The 26,774-nt window shown below is 43.5% G+C and overlaps 1 protein-coding gene across 8 annotated transcripts in view; it reads right to left on the bottom strand.

Moving 5' to 3' along the window:
• The window catches only part of CACNA2D3 (calcium voltage-gated channel auxiliary subunit alpha2delta 3), a 931,957-nt gene that overhangs the window by 853,611 nt on the left and 51,572 nt on the right, over positions 1-26,774 (bottom strand). For 2 of the 8 annotated variants that reach the window (XM_074032504.1, XM_074032505.1), the window contains exon 3: positions 19,345-19,467. The exons of the other annotated variants lie outside the window; for them this stretch is intronic. In XM_074032504.1, coding sequence (XP_073888605.1) covers positions 19,345-19,437 — 93 coding nt within the window. In that variant the 5' untranslated portion in view covers positions 19,438-19,467. The remainder of the gene's footprint in view (positions 1-19,344; positions 19,468-26,774) is intronic. 8 annotated transcript variants of the gene reach the window in all.

The raw sequence follows: 26,774 nt of genomic DNA, 5'->3' as shown, positions 1-26,774 counted from the left end.
TCTGCAACACTCAGAGATGTTAGCACAGAGCCTGGGGCACGGCACTAGGGACTTCAGGATGGACCCAGCCACCCACGGGCTGTGTAACCAGGGGCAACCTCCTCCTTTGCCTGGATCTCAGCTATCTCAGCTACATCAGCTACAAAGCAAGAGGCTGGGTCTGACTGGAATTTTCCAGACTTCAGCCACTGATGTGCCAAGGTCATGATACCTGCTCTGTCCACAGACCTCCTATGCCATAGGTAAACCTTTTCCTGTAAAGGGCCAGACAGTAAATAGTTTCCACTTTGTAGGCCAATCTCCATCCCACTGCTCAACTCTGCCAGGATAGCACAAAAGCAGTCATACACAGTTCACACACAAATGACAGGCTGTGTTCCAATAAAACCTTATTTACTAAAACAGAGGCAGTGGGCTGGATTTGACCCTGAGATCACAGTTTTCTGACCCTGGCAAATATTGTATTTATCAAATATTTTTATTTTAAAATTGATTCCCTTTCTTTACCTATCTTTACCTTTATATCATATATGGAATAGCAACACAATTTGCCATAAAATCGAGTGTATTCAGGGAAACAAATACAAAATACTATTTTTAACTATTGCATGCTATTACCTCATGTGCTGCACTTGGATAAATGTTCTTTCAATGACCATTAAGGGCCTCTGAAGAGCAAAGGCTCTAGGATGTTCTCCCTTAAGATTCTCTCATCTAAAAAAGAAGAAAACAGGAGTTCTAGGCCAGCCTGGGGAACAGGACAAAATCCTGTCTCTACAAAAAAAAACTAAAAAAAATTAGTAGGGGGAGGCTAAGGGGGCGGGAAGCACATGCCTGTGGTCTCGGCTACTCAGGAGGCTAGGGATCACTTGAGCCTGGTGGGGGTGCAGTGATCCAAGACCATGCCACTGCACTCCAGTCTGGGTGACAGTAAGACCCTGTCTCAAAAATAAATAAATAAAAATTTTAAAAAGAGAAAACAAGAAAGAGTCCTCTTTTAGAGAGGTAGACTGAAGTACTGAGAGATAAGATGACAAGATGCCTTACAACTGCTTCAAAACTATACAGGGACAGGGTAGGAGGGCAGTAGGGATACAGATGGAACCAGATTTGCCAAAGAGTTAGTAACTATTGAATTTGGGTGTTTTATTGGTCTATATTTTGTATATGTTTGAAAATATAATAAAAATGGTTGAAACAAAAATTATACTGAAATAGGGCATACAATCATTAGCCTTGGGAGAAGGAGAGTCAAGGAGAAGGTGAAGAAGGAAAACAAGAAGTGAAGGCCAGAAATAAGGGGTTTACAAGGAAGAAATTATGAGAAAAGAAAAGAGACAGGGACAGGAAGAAAACAAATGGAATAAATGTCCTCAGGCCAGCAGCCTTCTTTTTCACAACAAATGTAAGGAGCAAGATATCGAGGAACTCCCAGCCACAGCCATTACTCAGTCCAGAAAAATCCGTGGAAGAACAAAGGCTTCTGAGAATGACCTGTGCCAACCAGACCTATGCACTCAGCGTCTAGCTGCAGGGAGGTCCAGCTAAAGCCTGGGGCTGCAAGGACGCGACCAGGCAAACCCAGAGAGGCAGTAACCCCCTGGGCCCTGAGGGGCAGTGGCATGGCCTAGAATCCACAGATAGGAAACCTTGAATCCCACAGTGCTCCCGAGCTGAGTGTCTTCCTTTTAAACAATTCCACATGAGGCTCAGTGCCAAAGCAGGAGAACAAAGCCGTTTAATGTGCTAAAAATTGCCCAATTTAATTTCATTGTCCAAACATACAGGAACTGAAGCATAAAAAGTGGGCAAATGGCATAAATTAACAGAGCCCCACAGAGCGGCTGGCCCATCAATACTCTGTTGAGGTAGCCTGGCCAAAAGATCCCAGCCGGTTTACGGAAATATTCGGGGCCACAAGAAGCCAGAAGCTCTGGCGTCACATCAGGCTGTTGTCCCTAGGTGGCTCCTAGGAAGAAGGTTCAAGATCCATGAAACTGCCCTTAGAAAGCTCAAGTTGGCACACAGGAGTCAGGCCTTGCAGGCAATGGCGGGTTCACTGCGTCAGGCCTTGTCCTCAGATTGGCAGAGCCACAAGGAGCCTATTAGAGGATGGGGGCCCTTTTAGGTATTACAAAGACAAGACACACACAGACAGTGGTTTGCTCCCATCCTTGTTATGCACAAGAACAGAACAGAACCAGCCTTTTGGCTCTTTTAAGGTAAAAAAAGCCAAGTCTGATAAGAACGAGGCAGCAATCTGGCCTCTGACTCTCACTTTCCTTGGAACTTCACGCATGCTGTTTTTACTTTCATCACGTCCAAAGACACATACAACATCACCTTTCTAATCAAAGCCCCAGCAGAGATGCTTCACCTCACAGAGAAAGCAGCCCCCAAGTGGTCTCTAACACCCAAAGGCTAGAAACTTTTAACTTCAGGTTGGAGATAGGAAATGGGGAAGGAGGAATTTCAGACGTAGCCTTCAAAGGATGTGCAGAAAACCAAAAAATGGAGAGAAGAATATGGAAAGGATCGGCGACTGTTCCACTCAGTTCCCCTCACAGCCTGTAACAGCTCACAGGACAGCAGCTCCCAGCTGCCTGCAGATCAAAGGCGCTCACACACAGAAGTAGTTCCTAAAAGGTGCCAAGTTCCTAAACAAGTGTGAGATATTATGATGACTGGCTGTGAGAAACCAACACACACAGCTCAGGGAAGGAATTTTACCTGCAAGTACATCCTCCCAGCTTCCCTCAAGAGATCAGTACCAAACCAGAGAAAGAAGATGGTACCAAAAACAAAAATCAAAACACACTTCAGGTAAGTTTTGCTACTATAAAGATGCCAGAGGTGGACCCACACTGAAGTCAGGCAGTACAGTTTCCTGAGAACTGAAAGGAGAGGAGGACTTGAAGCAGGTCATCAACATCTTCCTTCAGATGCTTAAATATTATGGCAGCAGACTTGAGATCACGAGGAAGACATTTCCTGCCACCCGCCAAGCCTCGACTTCTCCAAGGCCCTTCTCAGGTCCACCCAATACGTGTCCCATGACATTTTCCGTAGTTCCGCTTTTCCGCTTGAAGAGCTGATGAAAGGAGATAGGGACAACTGAGACTAGAACAGTCTTTTAAAACTTGGCCCTTTCCTGCTCTGGAGGATGAGGCAGGAGCATTGCATTACTTGGGCTCAGGAGCTCAAAACCAGCCTGGGCAACAAAGGGAGATGCCATCTCTTTTTAAATTTTGAAGATAAAATTTAAGAAAAACTTTTGTCCCTTTGTGTAATAAATTTTAAAATTGTTTAGTAAAAGTCCTATTATAGCTTTTATATAAACATTAGTGGGGGAAAGTAAAACACATTTTACATTGGATCTCATAAATAATGCAAAAGGTCTAATTTACCATAATCATGTCTGGCATTTATCTTCCATCGATAATGTATTGGACGCATGTAGTATTTTACATAGAAGCAATTGCAGGGCAGCAGAACCACATCTGCGTTTGGAATTCAGTAAATTCCAATGCCCCTTGAGCCCATGTGCAAAAACTGCCATCTCCAAAGACATTCACCTAGGCAAAGGCTGGAAATATCATTATTTTCTGTGTGAAATTAAGTGGGAAATTACAGAAAACGCAATTTAAATGAGGATTTTTTTCTGAAACATAAATATTCATAACTTGCAAACTGACAAAGCCCTGCAGATACCATAGGAACCACTTTATAAGAAGAGCTGATTCTTCCAGATTTCGTTTGTCAGTGACAAGATAATTTTCATAGCAACAAATTAACATCTCAAAGAGAAATGGGAGGGCTGTGACATGCGGGCAGGAGGCAAGCTGGGGTCTAGCAAAGGCATTCCAGACTCAAGTTTTAACTTAACAGCTTCCCTGTGAAGATCCATCCATCAGGTGTCTTTCCCAGAACTCACTGCCCTCCTGACCCTTAAGAGGCCTTATTTCGTACAGAGTGGTTCTTCATCTGATGAAGATGCCTTTTTAACCAATCACTTTGTGACATCTTCTTTACTATCCTGAAATGAAGATAATATCAACATATAATATTTTTTAATCAATAGTATGTCCAACCTTTATATAAAAGAGAATCAAAGGCAAATGGTTTATAATAAAGTAATAGGTATTTCAGTAGACAAATGCTTAGACATAACAATACTGAAAGCCATGGCGAAACAGTCAGATGCTTCTACCTCTACAGAGCATCAGGAAAATTCAATAGCTACAAATGCAAATCACACAAGCCTATCTTGATGGCCACCAACATTGTCCTCGGTGATGTGACTCCTCCAACACACTAGCTCAATGATCAATGGCAGTTGTGCTCTTGGAAAATTCAGTGTTTATTAAAAATATGAAATTCTAAAATGTGTGTTTAGATTAGGTTCTGGGTTCAAATAATTATGAACAGGGTTTTCACTCGCATAAATGTCCAGCAGGATCTCTGCTACTCATGAGGGGTGTAGGACAATTCTCCACAAGCAGGGCTGCTGTACACACTGAAGGATGCTTGGCATCCCTAAGCCTGGACACTAAACACCAACAGTGTGCACCAAACCTGTGAAAACCCAAGGCTGCACCACAAAAGTCCAAAGAAAGGTTGCCACCACCACCATCCCCACCTCTCCCTAGACGTGGACTACCTGAGCAGCTTCTTCAGCTCACTAGCCCCATAGGACCTTGGGCAACTTAGTCAACCTCCTTGTACCCCACTTTCCACAGTTACAAAAGTGGGGACTATAACTGTATCAACTTCACAGGGCTATGAGAAGGTAGTGCCTTAATACTTGTAGAAGTTTTGACCACCACACCTATACCTTCAGTAAATATTAGATAATATGATGTTTGTGTCTATCATTGCATCTCTGTGTCAGGCTCTCTCTGAGCTAAAGCTTAACGCAGAGAAGCCAGGTGTAAAGGAAAGCAGAGATAGGTGGGAGTGAGCTTAGGACAGAGCTGGTGGTCTAGCAAAGGCAGAGACACAGAAATAAGCCAGGGTGGGGAGGCATGTTAAGGAACTTGACTTGATTCTCAGGAGTCAGAGTTTTGCTCCAGATCACACGCATCAGAATGCCCTGGGACAACGGCCAGATAGCTGATTCCTGGGCCTAACCAAGACCAAATGATTTGGACCTCTGGGAGGTGGGACTCCAGAATGTGCATATTAGGAAACTTCCCTCAAACAATTTGGATGTCCTCCGAGGTTCAAGGGCTGGCTGTAATTGACAGGGTATCATGTAAGACTTAGCATGGGAGTGACCAAGTTGGATGGGTGGCCATATGAGAAAGATCAGAGTAGGTACAACCAGTGAGAGAAAAGCCAGGCAGGAGGCCCTTTCACAGAAGACGTAAGTGTTGAGGGTTCTACTATGATCTAAATGTGTCCCCCCAAATCCATGTATTGGAATGTAATGGCCATTGTGATAGTATTAAGAGGTGGACACTTTAGGAGGTGATTAAATCATGAGGGTTTTGCCCTCATAGGATGGGATGAGAGCCCTTATAAAAGGGCTTGAGGGAGTGGGTTCACTTTCTTCCACATTTCCACCATGTGAGGACACCCAGTCAGTGCCATCTATGAGGAATACATCTTCACGAGAAACCAAATCTGCCAGTGCCTTAATCTTGGACTTCCCAGCCTCCAGAACTATGAGAAAATAAATTTCTGTTCTTTATAAATTACCCAGACTCAGGCATTTTGTTATAGCAGCAGAGCCAGACTAAGACAGGCCCCATCCACATGGTAATCAAGAGGAGAGGAAGGAAGAGCCAGGAGGAAGATTCCAGAGAGAATTTTGGAAAGACAAGGAGGTGGGAGACAGGCAGGAGGGAGATCTGGGGCTGGTTTCTGACTTTGGCCATAAGGAAATGGTCCCATCATCATGTCCCTGCTTCTCAATTATGACTCTTTTTTTTACTATTTTTAATTGATACATCATATTTACACATTTTATGGGATAAATGTGATATTTTGTTCCATGCATAGAATGTGTAAGGATCAGGTCAGGGTATTAGGGGTATCCATCATCTTGCATATTTATTATTTCTATGTGTTGGGAACATTTCAAGCCCTATCTTCTAGCTATTCTGAAATATACAACACATTGTTGTTAACTATAGTCACCCTACTCTCCTAACATTAGAACATATTCCTTTTAACTGTATGTTTGTACCCATTAACTAACCTCTCTTTATCCCCCACCACCACTTACACACCCTTCCTGCCCCTAGTATCTACCATTCTACTCTCTACCTCCACGAGGTCCATTTTTTTTAGCTTCCATATATGACTGAGAACATGCATTATTTGTTTTTCCGACAGCTTCCATGTTTGAGATCCAACTATGGGCCAGACCCTGAGATCTCAACATCCCAGTGGGGTAGATAGCGTTCTCCCCATTTTGCAGGTGAGAAAATTGAGGCACAGAGAAGCAATGACTTGCCCACTGCCACAAGGTCCATAAGTTAAGGAAATGAATTAGAATCTAGGTCTCTCAGGCCGTGGAGCTGACACTCTCAACAACACGTCGTAATTTAGCCTCGAAGGAGAATATTCTTCCTGCAACAAGCTCATTCAAGCTCATCCCTCCTGAGACTGACACAGCCTAGTGGTCATCGGTGAGTGCTCTACGGATAGGCTGCCCAGGTTAGACAGCCACCCACTGGTCCCAAGACCTCAGGCAAGTAACCCCTTTAACTAGGAATAATCATAGTGCCTGCTTAATAGGGCAGTTATGAAGATTAAAGGAGATAATATTTGAAAATATTTTAGCAAGCACCTGGAAATTAGGATTCAAATATTTACTATTATCATAGTATCCAATGCCACTGTCAGAGACAGAGGAGAAGCCCTAACTAATTCCAGAAAAACTGAACCCTGGGAAAAGAACTGGCTACAACATGCAATTTGCAAGAAAATGAGCAAAAAGCCCTTCTGCCTGCTTTTGCTCACTGAATAATTGGTCACAGCATGACTCTGCCGCTGGGTCACCTGAAGCAGCCTCAATCGTACCACAGCCATAGTCATGGACTGTAAGGAATAGGGACATAAAGTCCCACCACCTGGGCTGAAACCAGGTTCCAACTCACCACATAACCGGGGAGTGTCACTTCACCATGAGAGCCTCATGCCTTCACCTGTAAAAGGGGTTCAATAACAAAAGTCCCCTTCTCCAAGGGTTCTTGTGAGGATTAAGTGAATCATTTAGCAGAGTGCCTGGCCAAGGTTACATGCTGAAAAACTATAATCGTGAACAGCCTCCTCATCCCAGGCATGGGGGAAAAGACATTTGAAGCATAGCCTGTGCAGTCGAATAGGGCTGCAGTTAACATTATTTCACTGCCGTTGTAATTCTTAAATTCTTCCTCCCTGTCATGGGTCTCCTACATGATCTGATTGTCCCTGAGGAATGAGCAGCTCTGCTAGCTCCATGACACCTGCTGCATTTGAAGTCGCTTTCCCTTGCACCACCTGCAGTGCCATTAGTAACCCCTGGCTCGTTTGCTGGGCTGAATCACCTGGAGAGCAGCAGCGATTGTGCCCAGAGAACAATCTACAGCCAGCATGGCATGAATACAAACACACACACACATACACGCACCACATATGGGAAAAGCATGTAGGGAGTTAAGACTGCTTCATGGTTCTTGTGCTCATTCCCTGCTCCATCCAAGACCTTGAACCTCCAGTGCTCTACAGCATATACTCTCTGTGGACAACTACCTTCTCCCTTAGGTGTCTGAGTTTTCAATAACCCAAGAGTCTGTTTGGCTACTTCTATGGTTTCCACGTTTATACCACAGAATACTGTGCATGTCACACCACTCCTGCCTCAATTATATGTTGTCACCTGCATGTTGCATGGTGAAACTCAAGTATCAATGCCCTGTTTGCAGAAAGAAAGGCAAGCTCCATTTGTAACTGCAAGCGCTTCCCCTTTCGCATAAACTCTCCACAGTGATATATTCTTGTCAAAACACATCACTTGTGCTAAAAATAAAAGTCTTCTCCTCCACCCCCAAGCAGTCATTAAAAGAACTTTCTGGAAGTGGGAGGATGAAGGGCCACCCACTCTTGATTCAGTTGGCACTGCTGACTGACAGGGAATTAAAAAGAAAAAAAAAAAAAAAAAAGCACTGCATCCCAGGTTTCCTCATTATTGATGGCACAAGACATTCTAAAGAAAACTTGCAGGGAGACCATGAATGTGCTAGAAGGCAGCTGGCAGGTCCCAAATAAACCCAAACCTCCTCCAAACAAACCACCTCAATGCCAAGGCATCCTCAGAACCCCCCACCCACTTCCCAGTTCAGGGGAGACATGGTGGATTTGGTGTTGTTATGCAATACAATCAACAACAGCAACAGTTAACACTTTCGGGGCCCTTCATTGACTACCAGATCTGGGTTCTGTGTACATTCTCTCTTCACAGCAGCCCTGTGGAGGTAGGGCTCATTATCTATCATTATTCCCAAATATTAGAAAAGAAAGGCCAGAAGAAGCTACAGAACTCGCCCCAATTGCACGGCCCTGACGCCCAAACCCAGCCCTGCCTAACACCAAGCTCAGCTCTTCAAAGCCAAACTGTCCATGAGGGAGGCTGAATATGCCACTCCCAGCACCAGGCACACACATGAGAAGAGACCGTATCACTGATTTCCATGTACTCGGTTGGTTCAACTTGAAAACACAGACAAAAAACAGCCCATGGCATTCCAAGGCACTCCCTGGGTACTAGATTACAAATCCATTTAGGGGTTTGGACTGCTCAGCATGGGTATGAAACTGAAAACACTGAATTAGATATGATGATGATGATGATGATGATGCTGTTGATGATGTTTTAAAAGGCATTAGAACATTAAATATGGCCAGAAGGCAGAACATACTCATTTTAAAATCATTATTCTGATGTGATCTGCCATCACAAAAAGTCACTGAAGATTACATGCTTGTCCCAGAACATTGTCCCCACTTTTTGAGGCCACTCCAGTTCTGCTTCTCTTTTAGTAAATGGAAAAGGCTGCTGCATCTAAGCTTCAGGGTTAATCTCCATTTCCCTAGAGCAGGAATGTGTTTTGACCTCATACAAGTTCTTCAAAACTTTGAGTGGGTTCATCGTGCATGACTGATTAAAACAAATCCAACTCAAGAAAGGCACCTTTTTTTTTTTTTTTTTTTTTGCTTCCACCTACATTGATCAAGCAGCAACTCAACACCATATATGACGGCAGGTCCTGGTATTATCCCACTTGATTTTTATGACAGTTCTTGGGGGTGGGGGGGGTCCTTTCTTTTTTTGTTTCCTGACAGATATCCCCATTTTACAGATGAGAACACAGAGGCCCAAAGAGGTTTGGTCCAAGATCATATGGTCACCAGGGAGCAGAGTCAGAATTAGAATTCAGCTCTACAGACCCCAACCCTGTGTTCTGTCCAGTGGATCTCAACACTTCTGCAGTTGCAACTAATGGTTGTAAAATGCATCTAGAGTATTTTACTTATAATCTTATAAGGAGAGATTGAAAAAAGAGATTTACTTTCTCTGGAAGCAAAATGGCTCACTACCAATGGTGTCACTGTGAAAGAGATGGGAAGGCACAACAGCAGGAGTACTTTAAGACTCATGTTCAAAGGTCTCTATAGACAGAAACTCTGATAGTGGCATGCTTACAGATTTCAGCTGGGGCTAAAAATCAAAGGTACAATGATGTAAGGTTTTAAAACTCTCAATTTGGGGAAGGTGGAAAGTGGTGTGTGTGCTGGTGGCAGGGTGAGACACCACTCACCTAGAGCACAACTTTTTAGCCACCATCAGTAGGTCCTAAACTTGTGTTCTTCCATTATCTCTCCCCTCTATAGAGGAAAGTAGATTTAAGAAACATTCACCCTTTCTGGGTACCTCACCTCACCTGCCATTGACACATTCTAATAACCCTGCTTCCAGTAAGGAATACTGTAGAGCATGGCCTAAATGTCTGTGTGCCCCCAAAATTCATGTCAAATTCCTTACTCCCAAGGTGATGGTATTGAGAAGCAGGGCCTTTGGAGGATGATTAGATCATGAGGGCCCCACCCATAGGAATAAAATCAGTGCCCTCATAAAAGAGGCCCCGAAGAGCCAGCTCATTCCTTTCACAGTGTGAGGACACAACTAGAAAGCTCCATCAATGAACTAGGAAACAGGCCCTCGCTTGATCTTGGACTTTCAGAACTGGGACAAATAAATTTCTGTTGTTTATAAGCTACTCAGTCTGTGGCATTTTGTTACAGCAGCCCAAATAGACTAAGACAACTGGGCAAACAGCATTTATGAGGATGGGTTGTGACGCTTAAAATTTTTAAAGTAGAAAATTATGTGCATTCACTAACTTTAATGACATAAGAAAAAAATTCCTTTTGTAAACAATCTAAGGTGAAGGCACTACAAGTTTGAATGGTAGCTGATGGGGAAGACAGGCCTGTGTGTGGGATTTGACTGCTGAGACCAGGCCTCTGGTGAATGGTGCCCAATCCAGTGGGAAGGAACTCCCAGCAGACCTCTCCAAACTATCAGAATTCCAGACAACTTTCTCTGGGAGCTAGGCAACAAGCATCCCTCATCCCAGCAATTTGCCAATCCTATATCCCGAGAAGCCCAGCCTGCCAGTCTGTCCCACCTCACGCAGCATATTCAACTAGCACCACACGGTGATGACCCCACCATCCTACCTCCTGGGCTCTAGATCTCAAAGGACAAGGAAGGACGGTATAGCAAGGAATAAACTTGTCTGGAGAGCCACAAGACCACTTTCCGCCTTTGTGTTTGACTTTGGTCCTGTCCCTAAATGGTCTTAAGACTATCTACCATGGAGGAGAGTTATGCACCTTAATTAACGGATGGAGCACCCAAGCCCTTTCACAATCGGAGATGCCACACACAGTATCAGTGGGCTGGTTTCATGGGAAGCCTCTTCTTAAATCCTTTCAGCTATGACTATCCAAGCAAATATGGCTCCCCACACTGGGTCCCGCTCGGAACTAAGTTCTTACATAAAAGCTTGCTGGTCAATACCCTGGCCAAGTAGAAATGAAAAGATTGGGATTTATAACCACAAAGTCCAAGAATTGCTTCAATAAATTCCAGCCCTCATTTCTCTCAAGCAGGGGTTACTTTAGCTGATGCTTGTAATAAAATATGCAGAGTTGTGCCTGAGGCTTAGATCCCATAGCTTCACTTTTGACTCAGGCTGGATGCATTGCAGGAGTGAGGTGGGGAAAATTCCATGAACTTGTCATAGTCAGTCAAAGGCCAAATCCATTATCCTGAGATGCTGGGGACAAACACCACAAATGGTATCAGAGGGGTATGCCAAGTACTAAATGAGTGACACTCTATATTCCACAGAATTTGGCAGCTAGTATCACCACTAATGCCATTCTAATGATAAGCAAAATATGTATATCCATTTGGAAGTTTGGGGTTTGTGCATCTATTAGAGAAGGGGTCCTGTGTTCATTATCTTTGACTTGAAAAATGCATGAAAATCTCTCCTAAAAGAGCTGAGAGTAAACTACAGCCATGAGGCAACTCTCTGTCAGGAAACCCAGCAAATATGGCCTCCCATTTGCTCCAGCAGCAGGAGCAACCCTATGGTTGGATTCCAACTCCAAGTGGTCTATCACAGGAATACACGGACTCTGAGGCACTTGGTCACTAGTCAAGAGGCATCGTAGCCTAGGCTGGTCAAGCGTGGCATGGGTGCAGTCCTAAGGACTTCATGAACACAGACTCTGCCGACAACGCCATTCTTACCACATTCAGCACCCATGAACCACCAAGGAAGGATTTACCAGGTCCTGACGCTGGACAGGTTGCATGTCGCTGTCCTTGGTGCTGAATCATTACAGCTCTCCTCGGCTGTGCTCTCCTTACAGGGTAATTCCTGCACAGCCTCTCCTGCTACTCGGTTGTTTTTATTTTTTATTATTATTTTTTTAAGTTTCTAAATCGATAACAGTGAGTTACAATAGAAAAGATGGAAAAAGTACAACCATGACCTATGCTTAACAGTCTATACAATGAGTTCTGTATACGTATGTTCCACAGCTAGACTGGAGTGTTTTGAGCAGCTGATTGGGGGAGTACATACCCATGTTGATCCCCTGATGCTCTGTCTGGGGACCTGACAGTTATTTGGGAGTTCAACTCCCTTTGATCAGAGTTCCTGGCACCCTCCATCCCTGTATGATAAACATCGGGTCATTCTTAAACATCCAACCCCCAGACCATGGACCAGTACTGGTCTGTGGCCTGTTAGGAACCAGGCCACAGAGCAAGGGCAAGCGAGCATTACCACCTGAGCTCCACCTCTGTCACATCAGCGGCAGCATTAGATTCTCACAGGAGCATGAGCCCTATTGTGAACTGTGCGTGTGAGGGATCCAGGTTGCAAGCTCCTTATGAGAATCTAAATAATGCCTGATGATCTGAGATGGAACAGTTTCATCCTGAAACCATCCCTGCACCCCTTCTATCCATGGAAAATTTATCCTCCACAACACTGGTCCCTGGTGCCAAAAAGGTTGGAGACTGCTGCCCTAGTCAATCATTACCTCACCCAGGAAGCCCTTCCTGACTGCCAGTCCCCATTCAAGACAGACAATTAGTGATGCCTTCCTCCACACTCCACAGTGCTTCATAGATCCCGTTACCCTCCAGCCCTGCAGTTTTGGGTTTGTGTGTCTACTTCCTTTATTCAGATGTGCTCTCCTTGAAGAAAGGGCCTGTATTTTAACAAAATTAAGAACACAAGTGTGGTGTTCAATTATTTCAATTGTCAAGCCTTTAAAATCTCTGTAGTTTCTGTCTACCCAGTTGCTATAAGATCAAAGCAAGAGACAGACATGGTGGTATTCAACTGAGTATATGAAGTTTTATTTGCTAACATCTAAGAGAGCCCAGGAGGCCTATCAATCCCTCCAGACACAGAAAGAGTCATCTGAAGGCTGAAGGCCAAGATGTCGGGTGACTCTTCCAAGGTCATTCCATTCATCAGCAATGGCATCAACATAGGACCTGCTCTCCCCGCAAGACTCTAAAAGTCACCACGTCCTGCAGCACTCCCAGGGACAGCAGCAGCAGGAGCCCAAAATGCTGAGAGATTACCCGATTCCCAGCAGCAGACTCAGAAAAAGTGGTCACAGTGTCTCTTGTAGATGAATGGCATTCAGACCTCTGGGAACATCAGGCCAGCCTTTCCTTTCCCTCCTTACTAGGCCAACTCAGGGTCATGGCCACACCTAGAGCTTGGCAGAGCTTCCCATCAGGGAGGAAGGCAAGAGCAAGGCTATCCTGGCTTCAGAGATGGAGAGTCTTGCCGTTGGTGAGCATCTGGATTGGATCTGAGATTTTAAAGGCTCATTCCCTTTTAATTCACCTACTTTATTTTAATATTAACTCAGTTAATTTTTTTTTCAGAAGAATAAGGAAGGAGAGATATCATAAATCCAGATACAGCAGAGAGCACATTAAAAATGCAGTTCTATTATCTTAAAACTAGACATGTAATTAGAGCAGTCATGTAGTATGAAGAGAAATTACCAGAAAAAAAATATTTTAAAGGCCTGGGTGAAAAGAGAAAAAGGTCTATATCATTTAATCTCTAATACATAAAGAAAGAAAGAGAAAAATACGCCTTCAGATCTTTCAAATACTTTCCCAATGCCCCCTAAATTATCATTTTCACCCAGCTTTTCTGTTTTACATGCATAATTTACCACAGTGCACAGTAGCCTCATTTCTTCCTTTCTTCACCCAAGATGCATATATCTTGGGAGGATGTGGAATTCATCCCTAGATTCACCCAACCGATCTGTGTCTTTGGGGATACTTGAAATTACTATTTGAAAAGAACACTTCCTCCTGCTATACTTACTATTAACTCTAAAATTTCATCCAAACAAAACACAACACTGTATCGAGTTATTGCAACATCATATTCATTCGCCAAGCTCACAGTGAATATCTGCGACTTGCTGGGTACACCATCCTCACCCTCATGCCCATCCTCAGGGCTGGAGATACAGACTAGTAATAAGGTCTCTGCCCTCCAAGAGCTCAAAGCTGGTGCCAGCGCTAGTAAGGAAAGGACTGATGGAAGCACAGTTGCTTAGGGATGGAACAGAGAATACAATAGAGACCTGGGGGAGGACGGGAGAGCAAACCACATTCTGTCCTGGAATGCAAGAAGACCTCTGAGGGAGGGATGCTTGAGGCAACTTAGGGAGGCTGAGTAAGGGTTATTGAATCAAAGAGGAGGTGTGCATTACATCCAGAGGAACAGCATGGAATATGCAGCAGTGTGATCAGCAGACCAAGTCATCAGATCTAACACAGGACTGGCAAACTATGACCTGCAAGCCATATCCAACTGCTGCTTGTTTTTGTAAATAAAGTTTTATTAGAACACAGCTATGTCCATCATTTAGTATTGTCTATGGCTGCTTTCACATAACAACAGCAGAGTTAGGTATTTGCAACAGAGACTTTGTGACCCACAGAACCCAAAATATTTACTATCTGGCCCTTTAATGAAAAAGTGTGTTGATCCCTTGGTCTACAGGATTTAGTGTTGAATCTATAGAATAATATGTTCATGAATAAACATAATTTAACCTTTAGATATCATGTTACTGACCTCTAAAAATCTAAAGCCCCATTCTAGAAGTGTGCTGCAGACAAATTAAAATTTTAGATATTAAATAAGTTTGGGAGATGCCAGGGTAAAATTAAGCAGGCTTCTTTTTAAGGACTTCTAAGAGCCCTTAATATGCAAATACTTGGGAAAAAATTAAAGTAGAATTTCTCAAAATTCTTTGCTCCAAAACCTTTTTGTGCTCCAAAAACTCCTCTTCTGCCAGAAAAAAAAAGTTCTATTCTGATGTAAGTATTTCTTTTTGTACCTGAAAGAGCTTATGTGTCAGGGCAAAGCAGAGCTTGGAAACTTCTCTAAGCCATTTAGAAGAACTGCAATCTGAAAAGTACAACAGTCACAACTTATGGTATTGAAACAGATTTTTCCACTACTTCACCTTCTAACCAATGGGTTCATTACTGTCCTGTCAACAGAAGAAATTCAGCATTTATGAACAGAACTTACAGGAACCATACACAAACCCCTCCCACTTCTAAGGCACAGGACCTTTGGCTCAGACCTTTGGGGTAGTCACACAATGCCAAATGAATCCTCCCATAAGGGCTTCCCTACCTAGCCTATGTCCCTGGTCACTGAGAAGCCATTACTCTCGCTAATACTAGAAATGGTTGGGGTTCTCACCTCAGAATGTTGCTGACCGAGATAAGCATTGCAACATTCCACTGTTCGCTCCAGAAAACTCCAGAATTTCAGTTCCAGAGGAAACCTCCCTCCATTTCACCCACATTCACTACTCTGAATCAAAGAAAAAACAAAGAAATGTAAACCAACAAGAGATGAGAACTCAAGAAGCTCATGTCCCCAAATGGATTCAATGCCATCGAGTATGATAATAACCCACATAAACCATAAAGTACTTCCCCACGGGATGGCCCATTTCACGTGTCAGCCAGCCATGAAGGCAAGGGAAAACTTAGGTGGGGACTGCACCAAGGCCTATGTATGCTCTGGGGGTGGGTGAGACAAATGTCCTTTTCTCCTAAAGCCAATGCTAAGCACAGCCTGGGTTCAAACCCAGACTTCAGGACTCTAAGCTCATGATCTTGGGCAAGTGACCCAGGCTCTCTAATACTTCATTTCTATGCCTCTAAAATTGGTGATGGGAGGACGGGGGAGGGCTTAAGGCCTTAGCACAGAGTAAGTGAACAAACATAGGAAGTGGCTACTATTCACTCAATTATATAAACATTGCCTACCTGTAGTCTGGGGCTGCAGCAATGACCAGAGGCAGCACACACCCTGAAGGGTTTGTCAAGTGTGCACCAAATGTTCAGACAGAACCCCCAGGGCTCCAGCTTTCCCCAATCAACCTGAATCGCTGATCACTCTGTTTTCCCAGCTCTGTAAGAGTACTTATTTCCTGCACTCAGAGAGATAGAAAACAACATGTTCTTGTGCTCATGACAATTACCCTGCCTTCAAGCTTGACCTGGGACAGCTGTGTCTCATTCAAAAAGACCATCACAAATGCACAGCAATGTGTGCCCTGGAAAAAGCAGGTGATTCCTGCTTTTTGATTCCACAGTCAAGGCAATTCCACTTTCCTTCAAATGAAAGAAAGTAAGGCTCTTCTTTTTTTTTTTTTGTTTTTCCAACAAGAGTTTCGCTTCTGTTGCTGAGGCAGGAGTACAGTGGCACAATCTCGGCTCACTGCAAACTCTGCCTCCCAGGTTCAAGTGATTCTCCTGCCTCAGCCTCCCGAGTAGCTGGGATTACAGGCATGCGCCACCATGTTCGGCTAATTTTTGTATTTTTAGTAGAGACAGGGTTTCACCATGTTGGCCAGACTCGTCTCGAACTACTGACCTCAGGTGATCTGCCCACCTCAGCCTCCCAAAGTGCTGGGATTACAAGCTTGAGCCACCGTACCCGGCCAGGCTCTTCTTAAACTCAGGAAAATGTGAACCTAGAAACTGAGAGAACACAATACACAGATTTTTTTTTGTTTTAATCTATGGGCTTCCTGAAAGCAAAAGTTTTAGAGAGGAAAAAGGCACACTGGCAAAAAGCACCCAAGTATATGGGCCAGGATGCAGATCTTACCCTGCCACCAATCAGTTATGTGACACTAAACAGGTCACCTCTTCTTCACAGGCCCCAGTTCCCACTCAGCCTGCAAGGGGGCAGGCCACCACAAACCCTACAGCTGCCTACCACTCCAAATGCTAAAACCCTATCAACCAGAATTAGGTGCAAACTACTATGGAATTTCAAAGTCTCTCTGCATTTCTTTCCATATATTTTCCGAATAGCAAAAAATTAAAAAATGAAAAAAAAAGATTTTCTTTATGCCCCGATTCTCCCAAATTGAATACCACTTTCTTACCCACTGGTAATTGTGATGGGTTTTATTCCAATTTTGTTGGGGTCAAGTAAATTACATTTCACAGCATGAAAAATATTTGGTGGGGGGAGAACGTGGTCAACTTCAGAGATGACAAATACAGTAAAGCCTTGTCTCTGATTATTTTCCACAGGAATATGTAGATTATATCTTTTACATGGGGATGAGTTGTGATTTAAAGAAATGTTGTCATAATGTGCTGTGAAATAAACTCAGAAATAGACTTTCCACCCAATGCCTGATAGATTAGTTCCTCTGCTTGTTAACTGAATTTGTGCATCGGCTTCTATTCATGGCTCTGATTGTTATTTTCAAATTGTCACTTGAGCTATATGGCGCTTCTAGGATTTATTTTCCAGCCTGTGGCATGATAAGCAGTTTCTGCCATCCCAGTGGAAACCCACAGAGAGGAAGTGATCGCCCAGGGCCCACTTTCCCAACCACTAACCACAGCAAGTGTAGAGCACTCAGCCATAGCAAAGTAAAACCCAACCAAATTAACTGGTAGAGTTATCTAATGTAGTCACTCTAAATCAAATAACGTAGTAACATTTGTTTCAGACTACATAAGAAATATTAGATGTGAAAATAAAGCCATTCGTTGGATATTTCGAAGGAATGGAAATCAAAGTTTTACAAACTTAGAATCAACATCCTGTTGCTGTTTGCCCAATGAGGAGGAATGCATTTATTTATGCCAGTGACTAGTGGACTCCCGGCATCTGATTTTATTTATTACAGTATCACACTGCAGAAAGCCATTTGTTACCTCTTCTTTATGCTTACAATAAAGGGTGACGATATTTATCAAAAAACTCATTATCAAGTGAGACAAAAAGCTCAAATTGGATTTCCAAAATAAAAATACCAATCAAGCAAAATCTCATTTAAAGCCAAAGGATTTTTCCATTCTGACAGGATTCCTGAATGCTGATGAGTTCTCGCTGAGTGCTGGACAAGGTTGCACTGCTAAGTGGCTTACCCAAAACACTGTCATTTTTCATGAGTCCTAGCACAGACAACACAAGTCTTTGCATTAAAATTACTTTGTAACTTCAGCTCCGGGGCAATCTAAAACCTAACTTTGATAAATATTGTTGCCTTTAAATACATTTCCAGAAGGGTGTATTTATCGACATTTCAAGCCCACCGGATTATTAAAAGTATCAAAACCAGTTTCCAAATTTAGGTATTTGCTTCAAACCATTATGAATATAATTTTAAAAACAGCTCATGTGTTCTGACAGCTTATTATGTGTCAGGCTCTCCCAGGACACCCATGGTTTCATTTCTCCCTTACAATCATGCCATGAGGGGGTCCTATCACAAGAAAACTGGGCCAAAACAGGGAATCAACTCCAAAGCCTATGTCAAACAGTGACCCATTAGTTCTTCAATAAGAAGCATGTGCAATCTGGCCAGCTCACAAGAATTGTTTAAAAAGTAAATGAAATAATTTATGTTAAAGCACCTCAAAAAAATTGTAAGTATAGGTGATGGGCTCAAATCCTGGCTGCCCCTGTCAGCTGTGAAAATGAAGCAAGTCACTAACTCTCTGAGCTCTTAAAAAAATCTTTAAATTTTCTAATGGAGGTCTACATTAGGACAGATTTTAATAGTCACACACATTTTAAACCCAAGAATATATTTGGAATTAATTGAAAATAATTAGTAATGTCTCCTTATGTTATGCCTACCCATAACTATTGTCTGAATGCAGGGTTATTACTAACTTTTCTACAAGTCTAATTTGTAAGTAGCCAATGTTCATAATGAGAGGTTAATCATTGAATGGTACAATTCATCCTTGGGAAAGCTTATTTACTTTTACAACCCCTCACGGTTGTTATTACTGCTAAATATGAATATCTTGATTAATAGCAGCAACATAATTAGTGTCCAATATCTATTCATCACCATAGCTCAATTTCTTTATAAAGTACCTCCTTATATAATAAATAAGACCTTCATGTTCTACCTGACAGCTTGATTAATGACCCTGCAACCAAACCCTTTTTCACAATAAGTGAAGGGTGAATACTCTCAGTGTCAGCTGTTTCCACTCAGGCTAGAACCATCCACCAGTCACAGAGAAGAGAGAAGCCTCCTGTTATATATGGTGGGGGGCAGGAACCTTAAGAAGTCTTTGTTATTCATCATGACAAGGCCAACCAGATGGTCGACCAGCTCAGACATCTACTGAAAGTTAACATTTATCAGGTAGCCTCCTTCTGCAAATGTTTACTGAGCACCCACTGGATGTAGAGAGCAAGACATAGCCCTTACCCTCAAAAGCTGCCCAGGGTGGAAGGTTGAGCAGGCAAGTACAGGCTTAGTGCACGCAATATGCCCAACTCTAGGGTCACTGACCAAGTACATCCCAGGACATCAGCAGGACAACAGCCAGGCCTGTTAGGGCAGAAGAGAGGTATGGTTCTTAGAAGACTCAGAAGAATAGGCAACATATGACCTGGGCCTCCAAGGAAGACAAGACAGAAACTACACATATAGCTACTAACAATGATTGGGGTTAGGGGCAGTGGCTGGCAGTTGGGAGAAGTGACTAATCCCAGCTCTGTGGCCTGGGCCTCCTTGGACTAAGGGAAGTCCAGGTGGGACTTTAGCTTCAGCAGTAGGTTCATGTATCTCAGAGATGTTGGGTATGGGATTTGGGGTTCATAGAGCTGGGCTGACATCAGTCATGAGCCTCAGATTCCTATCTGTGAAATGCAGATGGTAGCACTCATTTACTCAGTCAACAGATCTTTGTTGTGTGCCCACTCTAGGTCTCCCTCCTCAGGTTGTTGTAAGGACAAAGTAAGGTCATGCACTTGGTGTCACACATGGCACACAGCAAGTGCACAGCAGATGGGCCTGAGCATGGTTCCCACCTGGTCAACTGAGAGCCTCACGTACTCCACTCACCTCCTGGCACTGTTGGGCAAGGGTTTCAGAAATGTAGAGTCACTACATCAAGCTAAGGTCATTCATCATATTACACTCACATTTCTCGAATATTTTCCTTTTCTTTCCAAATAAGATTTAACAAAAAAGGCAAAAGACAAAAGAAAACCAAAAAAAGAACATTAGCTAAGACATAAAATGCAAAAATAAAAAAAAGAAGAAGAAAAGAAACCTTCTCAGAAGCGAAGGCTAAGAAATTCCAAGGCATAGACACTGATAGCCCTGGCCACAAAGGGGTTCAACCCACAGACCCTGCTGAAGAATTTTCGGAGATGTCTTAGTCAGTTTCTGCTGCCATAACAAAATACCATAGACTAGGTGGCTTAAAAACAGACATACACTTCTCAGTTCTGGAGGCTCAAAGTCCAAGATCAAGTCGCTGGTCAGTTCTGTTCCTGGTGAGGGCTCACTTCCGGGTTTGTAGACAGCCACCGTCTCATTGTGTCCTCACAGATCTCTCTTCTTATAAGGGCACTAATCCCACCAGGAAGTCTCCACCTTCCTGACCTAATTAGCTCCCAAAGGCTTCATCTCCAACTACCATCACATTGAGGATTAGGCTTTAACATACGAATACAAATTTGGTTGCAACATATAAATATGAATTAAGCTTCAACATATGAATTTTGAAGGAACATAAACATTCAGTCCCTTGCAGGGAATCCCAGCAAAATTCCCCCAATTATGCGTTTCTTCCACCATTGGGCAGGAGGCATGAGGATATAGACAGCTGCCTTAGAACATCTCAGCCAAACACCAAGAGACCCAAGAATCTGGCTGGGTCGCAGGAGAAAGGTTTCCCAAGAGTAGCAACAGAGTTCTTGCAGAAGCAGCTTCTTCTGGGAGAGCCAGAAGAGAGCAAGACTGCCCAAAGGCCCAGCCTTCCAGATCTTTCTGCATGTCAGTAACCCACAGGCAACTTCTGAGGTATTGACAGACGATGCAAGTGGTCACATTACTACTTTGAGTCAAATAGTTTAATCTTCAGCAAAGTCATGGCTGTTTCTCTTTCCCATTTTTCCTCTTTCAAAATCAAAAAGGTACCGGGCCTCTGATAAGGGTCACAGGACCTTCTCAGGATGAGCTATGTACAGTCTCTCAAGGTAGGGCTTCAAGCCACTACTAACCCCTCTCCTCCCAAAAAGGTTGATGGTGTGGGCAGAGGCAGTGCTGGGTACCGTCAGCCACCAACTCAAATCAATATAGATGCTAAATTTAAAGAAACATGTTTGCTATGCAAATGAAGCTTCAAGGCTGTCACCTATAGTGCCTTCCAAACAGAGGCTTTCCACAGATCCGAAAACCAACTCCTCACTAGGCAGCCTCATCCGTTTGTGTCCCAGACTCTGCCCCTCTGTAGCCCAGAACCAAAAGCCCTGGATCCAAAGGAGGAAAATCCCATTCATCCATCCCATTCCATCATTATTTATTTTAAAACTGCTTTCTTCAAAGGACATCAGTTTTTATTTTGACAGATTATTTCTGTTAATGGTATCAATTAGCCAGCATCTGACCAACTGTTCTGTTAAAGATGCAGACTGGCTGGATTTAAGTAAGAGTATAAAGCCAATTTCATAATTTCCAGGCAAACAACCAAGACAGCCCTCAGAAACAGCAAAGCACAGTTCAGTTGGTGATGATGCCACTCAACCTTGCCTTTTTCTTCGTGTATCTGCTTACTAAAGCAGACAGAAAATCCAAAGGCTTCTGCCAGTGTGGAGACTCGGGGAGGCTGACTCTCTGGGTAGGCAAAAGCTGGCTTCCATCTTCCTGTCCACCTTGGGAGACCAGAGTTACCAAAATGACTAGGCAATCAATACCTGATTGTCTCAACTGCCTTGGAGACAACTCCAGAAAGGAGGCCAAGGCAGGTACCCAGGAGGGGTAAAGCCGTATCTAAAGCCAACTCTAAAAGACAAAAAAAAGAATGGAGAACAGCAGAGCTTCTCATCTTAAGGCAAAGGCTATTTTCTGAGTACTAACCCCTGAGCTTTCAGCAAGTCTTAGCATCACTGAGGGTTCATGACCAAACTGACCATACAGTAACCTCCAGAGAAGGGTCTGGACAGCTCCTCTCTGCAGGGCAGCTCTCCAGCTTACTACTTTACAGACTCCTTTTTACCTTGTCTTCTGCTAGTTTTGCTTCCATCTCTATGGAAACTGGAGTGGGGATCAGGAGCCAGCCTTGAAAATGATCGTCAGAAGCCATCTCCTAATTCTATTTCCATGGAAACAGATGACAGATCCGTGAAAATAAGGTAATATTTTTGAACAAGGTAATCCTTTTTAAAAAATTATCCTTACCTCATTTTGTACCAATTTCACAGAGCTGGAATTCAAGAGCGTACATTGCTCATGAACAACAAAGGCAGCAACATTCACTTGAGGTTAAAGATAAATATAGGGGACAAAGAAGTAGGAATCCAACCACACAGAAACCAGTGAAATTAAGAAAACGTCGCCTCAGCAGCAATCAGAAGAGCGTGAAGTAGAGCACTCCGCACCCATCACACAGCATTTGTCTCAGGCCCTTGATCAACTTTTGAAACAGCATCATCACCATATATGATGGTTTTCACTAAAGAAGACGTTTCCTAAAAATGAAACTCGTAAGGAAGCTTCATAACAGCAGGATACAAGTGTGGGGGCAGGATACTTCGCCAAAGCCAACAGTCTTCCAAAGTGAACTACTCCATTAAAAAAGCCCGAGGAGTTGGCTTTTTGAGAGGATAAAACCCCTCCTGGATGGGGAGCAACCTAGTCCTGAAATGTGACTGTTCCACCTACCATTTCTGTTACTAGGAGTGAAACTGAGGAAACTGAAGACGTCCTGCCAAATTTTTCTTGTAAAATAACATCGGTCTAAGACCCAAAATAACGAGCCACAGATAAAAAACCCTGAATTTGAAGGCTGAAATTGTAACGAGTCACAGCATTTTAGGTCAAAAATAGCTTGAGCTCATGAAAACTGGCATAGTTAGATAGATGGTATTTATGCTTAAGGAGCTGGGAGAGGTGGAGTTTGTAGGGAGAGACTCATGCTGTGGAGCAGATACAATGGATTTACCCACCTTTTCCTTGGCATCATGTTAACAGCTACCATTTATGGGGGACTCACTCTTTGGAAGGCATAAGCTCAACATTTCACACGCATTTGATACAGCTGCCTCCCAGTAACCTACTATCATCTGCAAGTTGCAGAGAAGGAGCCTGAGATTCTGGGCCACCCAGCCAGGATGTCTGGGGCTATACTGGAAACCCCGGCCCTTCTAACTTTTGACTCTAGCTCCCTAATCCCACACTGGACTGCCTGAAATAATCACCAGCAACACCTCCAGAGCACTCCCCCAACCTCAACCAAAGGAGAAAGCAACACTTTCTGGCGGTAGGTTAGGCAAAGTTCATGCACTGCTAAAAGCCAAGGTTTAAAAAAAAATCAACAAAGGAAGACTATAAATTACCTGGTAACGAATAAATACAGGGTAGTTTTGAAACTGGATATAAATATGCCAAAAGAAAATGCTTTTGTATTGCTAACAGTGAGATGACAATGACATCAAAAAGCTACACAAGCTAATGACACCACAATATACAGACTCGTGCGGGAAACAGATTTTAAGGCTAAATCAGAACAACTCAGGTGTGCATACCATTTGTTTCCAGCATCAGCTTTAGTAGGAGCACACGTGAATTAAAACATTATAAAATGCACAAATTGGCCACCATCATTATCCCTTCAAAAGAAATCAGAAAATAAGATAACAGCAAGGAATTGCTGCCACACAAAAAGAAAAGCTTCAAGGATGTGAAAAGAAACACATCGAAGGCAGAATGAGTCAGGGCATTCATGGCTGTGGTCCAGGAGAACCGTTTGTTCCTTAAACACATAAAAGGGAAATTTGAAACTAAGCAAACCATTTGGAAAAACAGAATCCTGGAGCAAGGAAAGAAGAAAAGCCAGTAATCTGGTTGGATGTTCACGCTTAGGACAAATGAACTCCACAGCCATTGTAACACCATAGAACACGAAAAAGTGTGTTGGGGTTCAGAAATGGACACCCCGAAATACAGTGCTTTGTGCGAGCTGAACTGAAAAGGACCCCCAAAGCTAGGCAATGCACAGCATTCTCTGAAGTTCCTTATCGGCCTAAAGTCTGGATATACCAAAGAAGAAAACAACTCCCTCCAGTTCCTTCCTTGAGTTTTCATTAACTGAACCCATATCTCAGGAAGGAAGACTACAGTCTGCCAACATACCTGGACAGACTTCTATATCAAACAACGGTCCACTCTTTGGGCCCAAAAGACTTTGTCCCAGACATTGTGCGTTCTTCAAGCCCACTGACTTCTCCCTAGTAATCATTTACTGCACCACAAAATTCCTCTTCTTCACCTCCAATGACCTGTTTTGCCAAGCCTCTATCTTTTCGGTAACCTCAAGATGGTATATCAGCTTCTGCACCCCACTGGGGGCTGGGTCTTCATTCCGAGGGCTCCTGTACAACATAAAACAATGATGAAATAAATGTGTATGCACTTTCTCCAATTAATCTGCCTCTTTTTATTTTTGAGACGGAGTCTCACTCTGTCGCCCAGGCTGGAGTGCAGTGGTGCGATCTCGGCTCACTGCAAGCTCCGCCTCCTGGATTCACACCATCTCCCGCCTCAGCCTCCCAAGTAGCTGGGACTACAGGTGCCCACCACCACGTCGAGCTAATTTTTTTTTTTTAAGTAGAGACAGAGTTTCACCGTGTTAGCCAGGATGGTCTCAACCTCCTGACCTCGTGATCTGCCTGTCTCAGTCTCCCAAAGTGCTGGGATTACAGGCGTGAGCCACTGCGCCGGCCCTTAATCTGCCTCTTGAGAGTTGATTTCTCAGCAAATCTTCAGAGGGCCAGAGGAAACATTCCCTGTGGCCCCTCCAAGTCCATTTGCTAATGCTAACTATGAACACTTACACAACGGGGCCCTCTTTCACTTCAAAAGCATTTTAAAAGCAATGAAAAACCAGCTACAATGTGTATGACACAGTCAGTGCTACGGTGGCACTTGAAAATGGCAAGGAAAACTTAAGTCACTGAATTGTCTGAATTCTCAAAGAAGAGACTTTCAATGTCCTGGGAAGTCAGAGGATAGACACAAATCCAACTGTGCGGATGGAGCTGGGCATGCCTCACCTGAACGCCCCTAGCCCCAGACACAGCAGAAGCTCAACCAAAAGTCCCATAGCAGCAAATGAGGCAGAAACCAAGGGAACAATACCTCGAAAATCAATGCCTCCACCAACACTGCCACTCCCAAATGTCCATCTCCTCCTTTCAGAAAAACCTGAGATTTGTCTTCAAAATAGTTCAAGTTCAGGCTGGGCGCAGTGGCTCACGCCTCTAATCCCAGCACTCTGGGAGGCCGAGGCATGAGGTCAGGAGATCAAGACCATCCTGGCTAACATGGTGAAATCCAGTCTCTACTAAAAATACAAAAAATTAGCCGGGCGTGGTGGCAGGCACCTGTAGTCCCAGCTACTTGGGAGGCTGAGACAGGAGAATGGCATGAGCCCGGGAGGCGGAGCTTGCAGTGAGCGGAGATCGCGCCACTGCACTCCAGCCTGGGCGACAGAGCCAGACTCCGTCTCAAAAAAAAAAAAAAAAAAAAGAGAAAAAAAAGATAATTCAATTTCATCATTCTACTTTTGTAATAACCCCAAACCAGGAAATCACCTCATCCACAACTAAGAAAGGTGGCAAGAAGATCCCAACCCACTTAAAACTCATCTCAGCAACTGTGGTTATAAGAATGGTTTGCCACACAATCGTTCGTAACTGCCTCCCCTTACCCAGCAAAGGCATCTTCTCTTTTTGCCTGTCATTGGGTAGGACTGAAGGGGGAGTCTGTGTGGGTGGCTGGCTTTTAACACAAATACTTGTGAAAATGGAAGCCCCAACAACTCGGCAGCACTTAGCACATCCTACAGTAGGGATCAGCAAACAATGGCCAAATTCCTCCATTGGGCCATAGTTTCCTACAATTGCCTGTTTTTGCACATGAAGTTGTACTGGAACCCAGGCATGTCCCTGCCTTTATGTACTGTCTCTGGCAGCTGTCGTACTACAAAGACACAGAGTTGCAAAGCCTAAACTATTTATCACCCATCTCTTTACAGAAAATGTTTACTGACACCTAACCTAGAGCAAGGACCAGCTCCAATTAGCTAGCATCAAACGCATTTGGACAGTTTGTTAAGCAGTCAAATTCCAAAACCATCCCCCAGTGGGTCCAGAGAGAGGCCCAGGAATCTGCATTTTAACAAGCTCACAGGGGTTGACAAACCACGCTGACATGCTATAAGCTTAGGAGAGATCTTTAAAATTTTAAATTAGGCAATTACCATTATATTAAAGGATGACTTCCTTTTGTAAAGTAAGTAAAGACTCAAAGCCTGAGCTTCTTCAGCAATTTCTAAATTAAAATTTTCTGGGGCTGGAAAGTGCAAAGGTCAAACAACACCTGTTCAGTCTTTTAGATGTACCTGTGCTTTGCAAAGATTAACCATTTCCACTGAAGTTTGCTCAGCCATGTTCTCTAATTATTAACAAGGTGCTGTTCTCAGATGGGGTGACTGTTTCCGTTTCCATAACAACTTGCTTCTGCCTTTGGTGCAAAAAATGCACTTGCAGAAAGAGTGAGCAACCAGCCTGGTTCTGTGTGTGTCAGCCAGAAAAAAAGCAGCCTTGTGGGAACTCATAACCCTCCAC

The sequence above is a fragment of the Macaca fascicularis genome, chromosome 2 (genome assembly GCF_037993035.2).
Source record: "Macaca fascicularis isolate 582-1 chromosome 2, T2T-MFA8v1.1".
NCBI lineage: Eukaryota > Metazoa > Chordata > Mammalia > Primates > Cercopithecidae > Macaca > Macaca fascicularis.
This window is presented reverse-complemented; position numbering and strand designations above follow the sequence as displayed.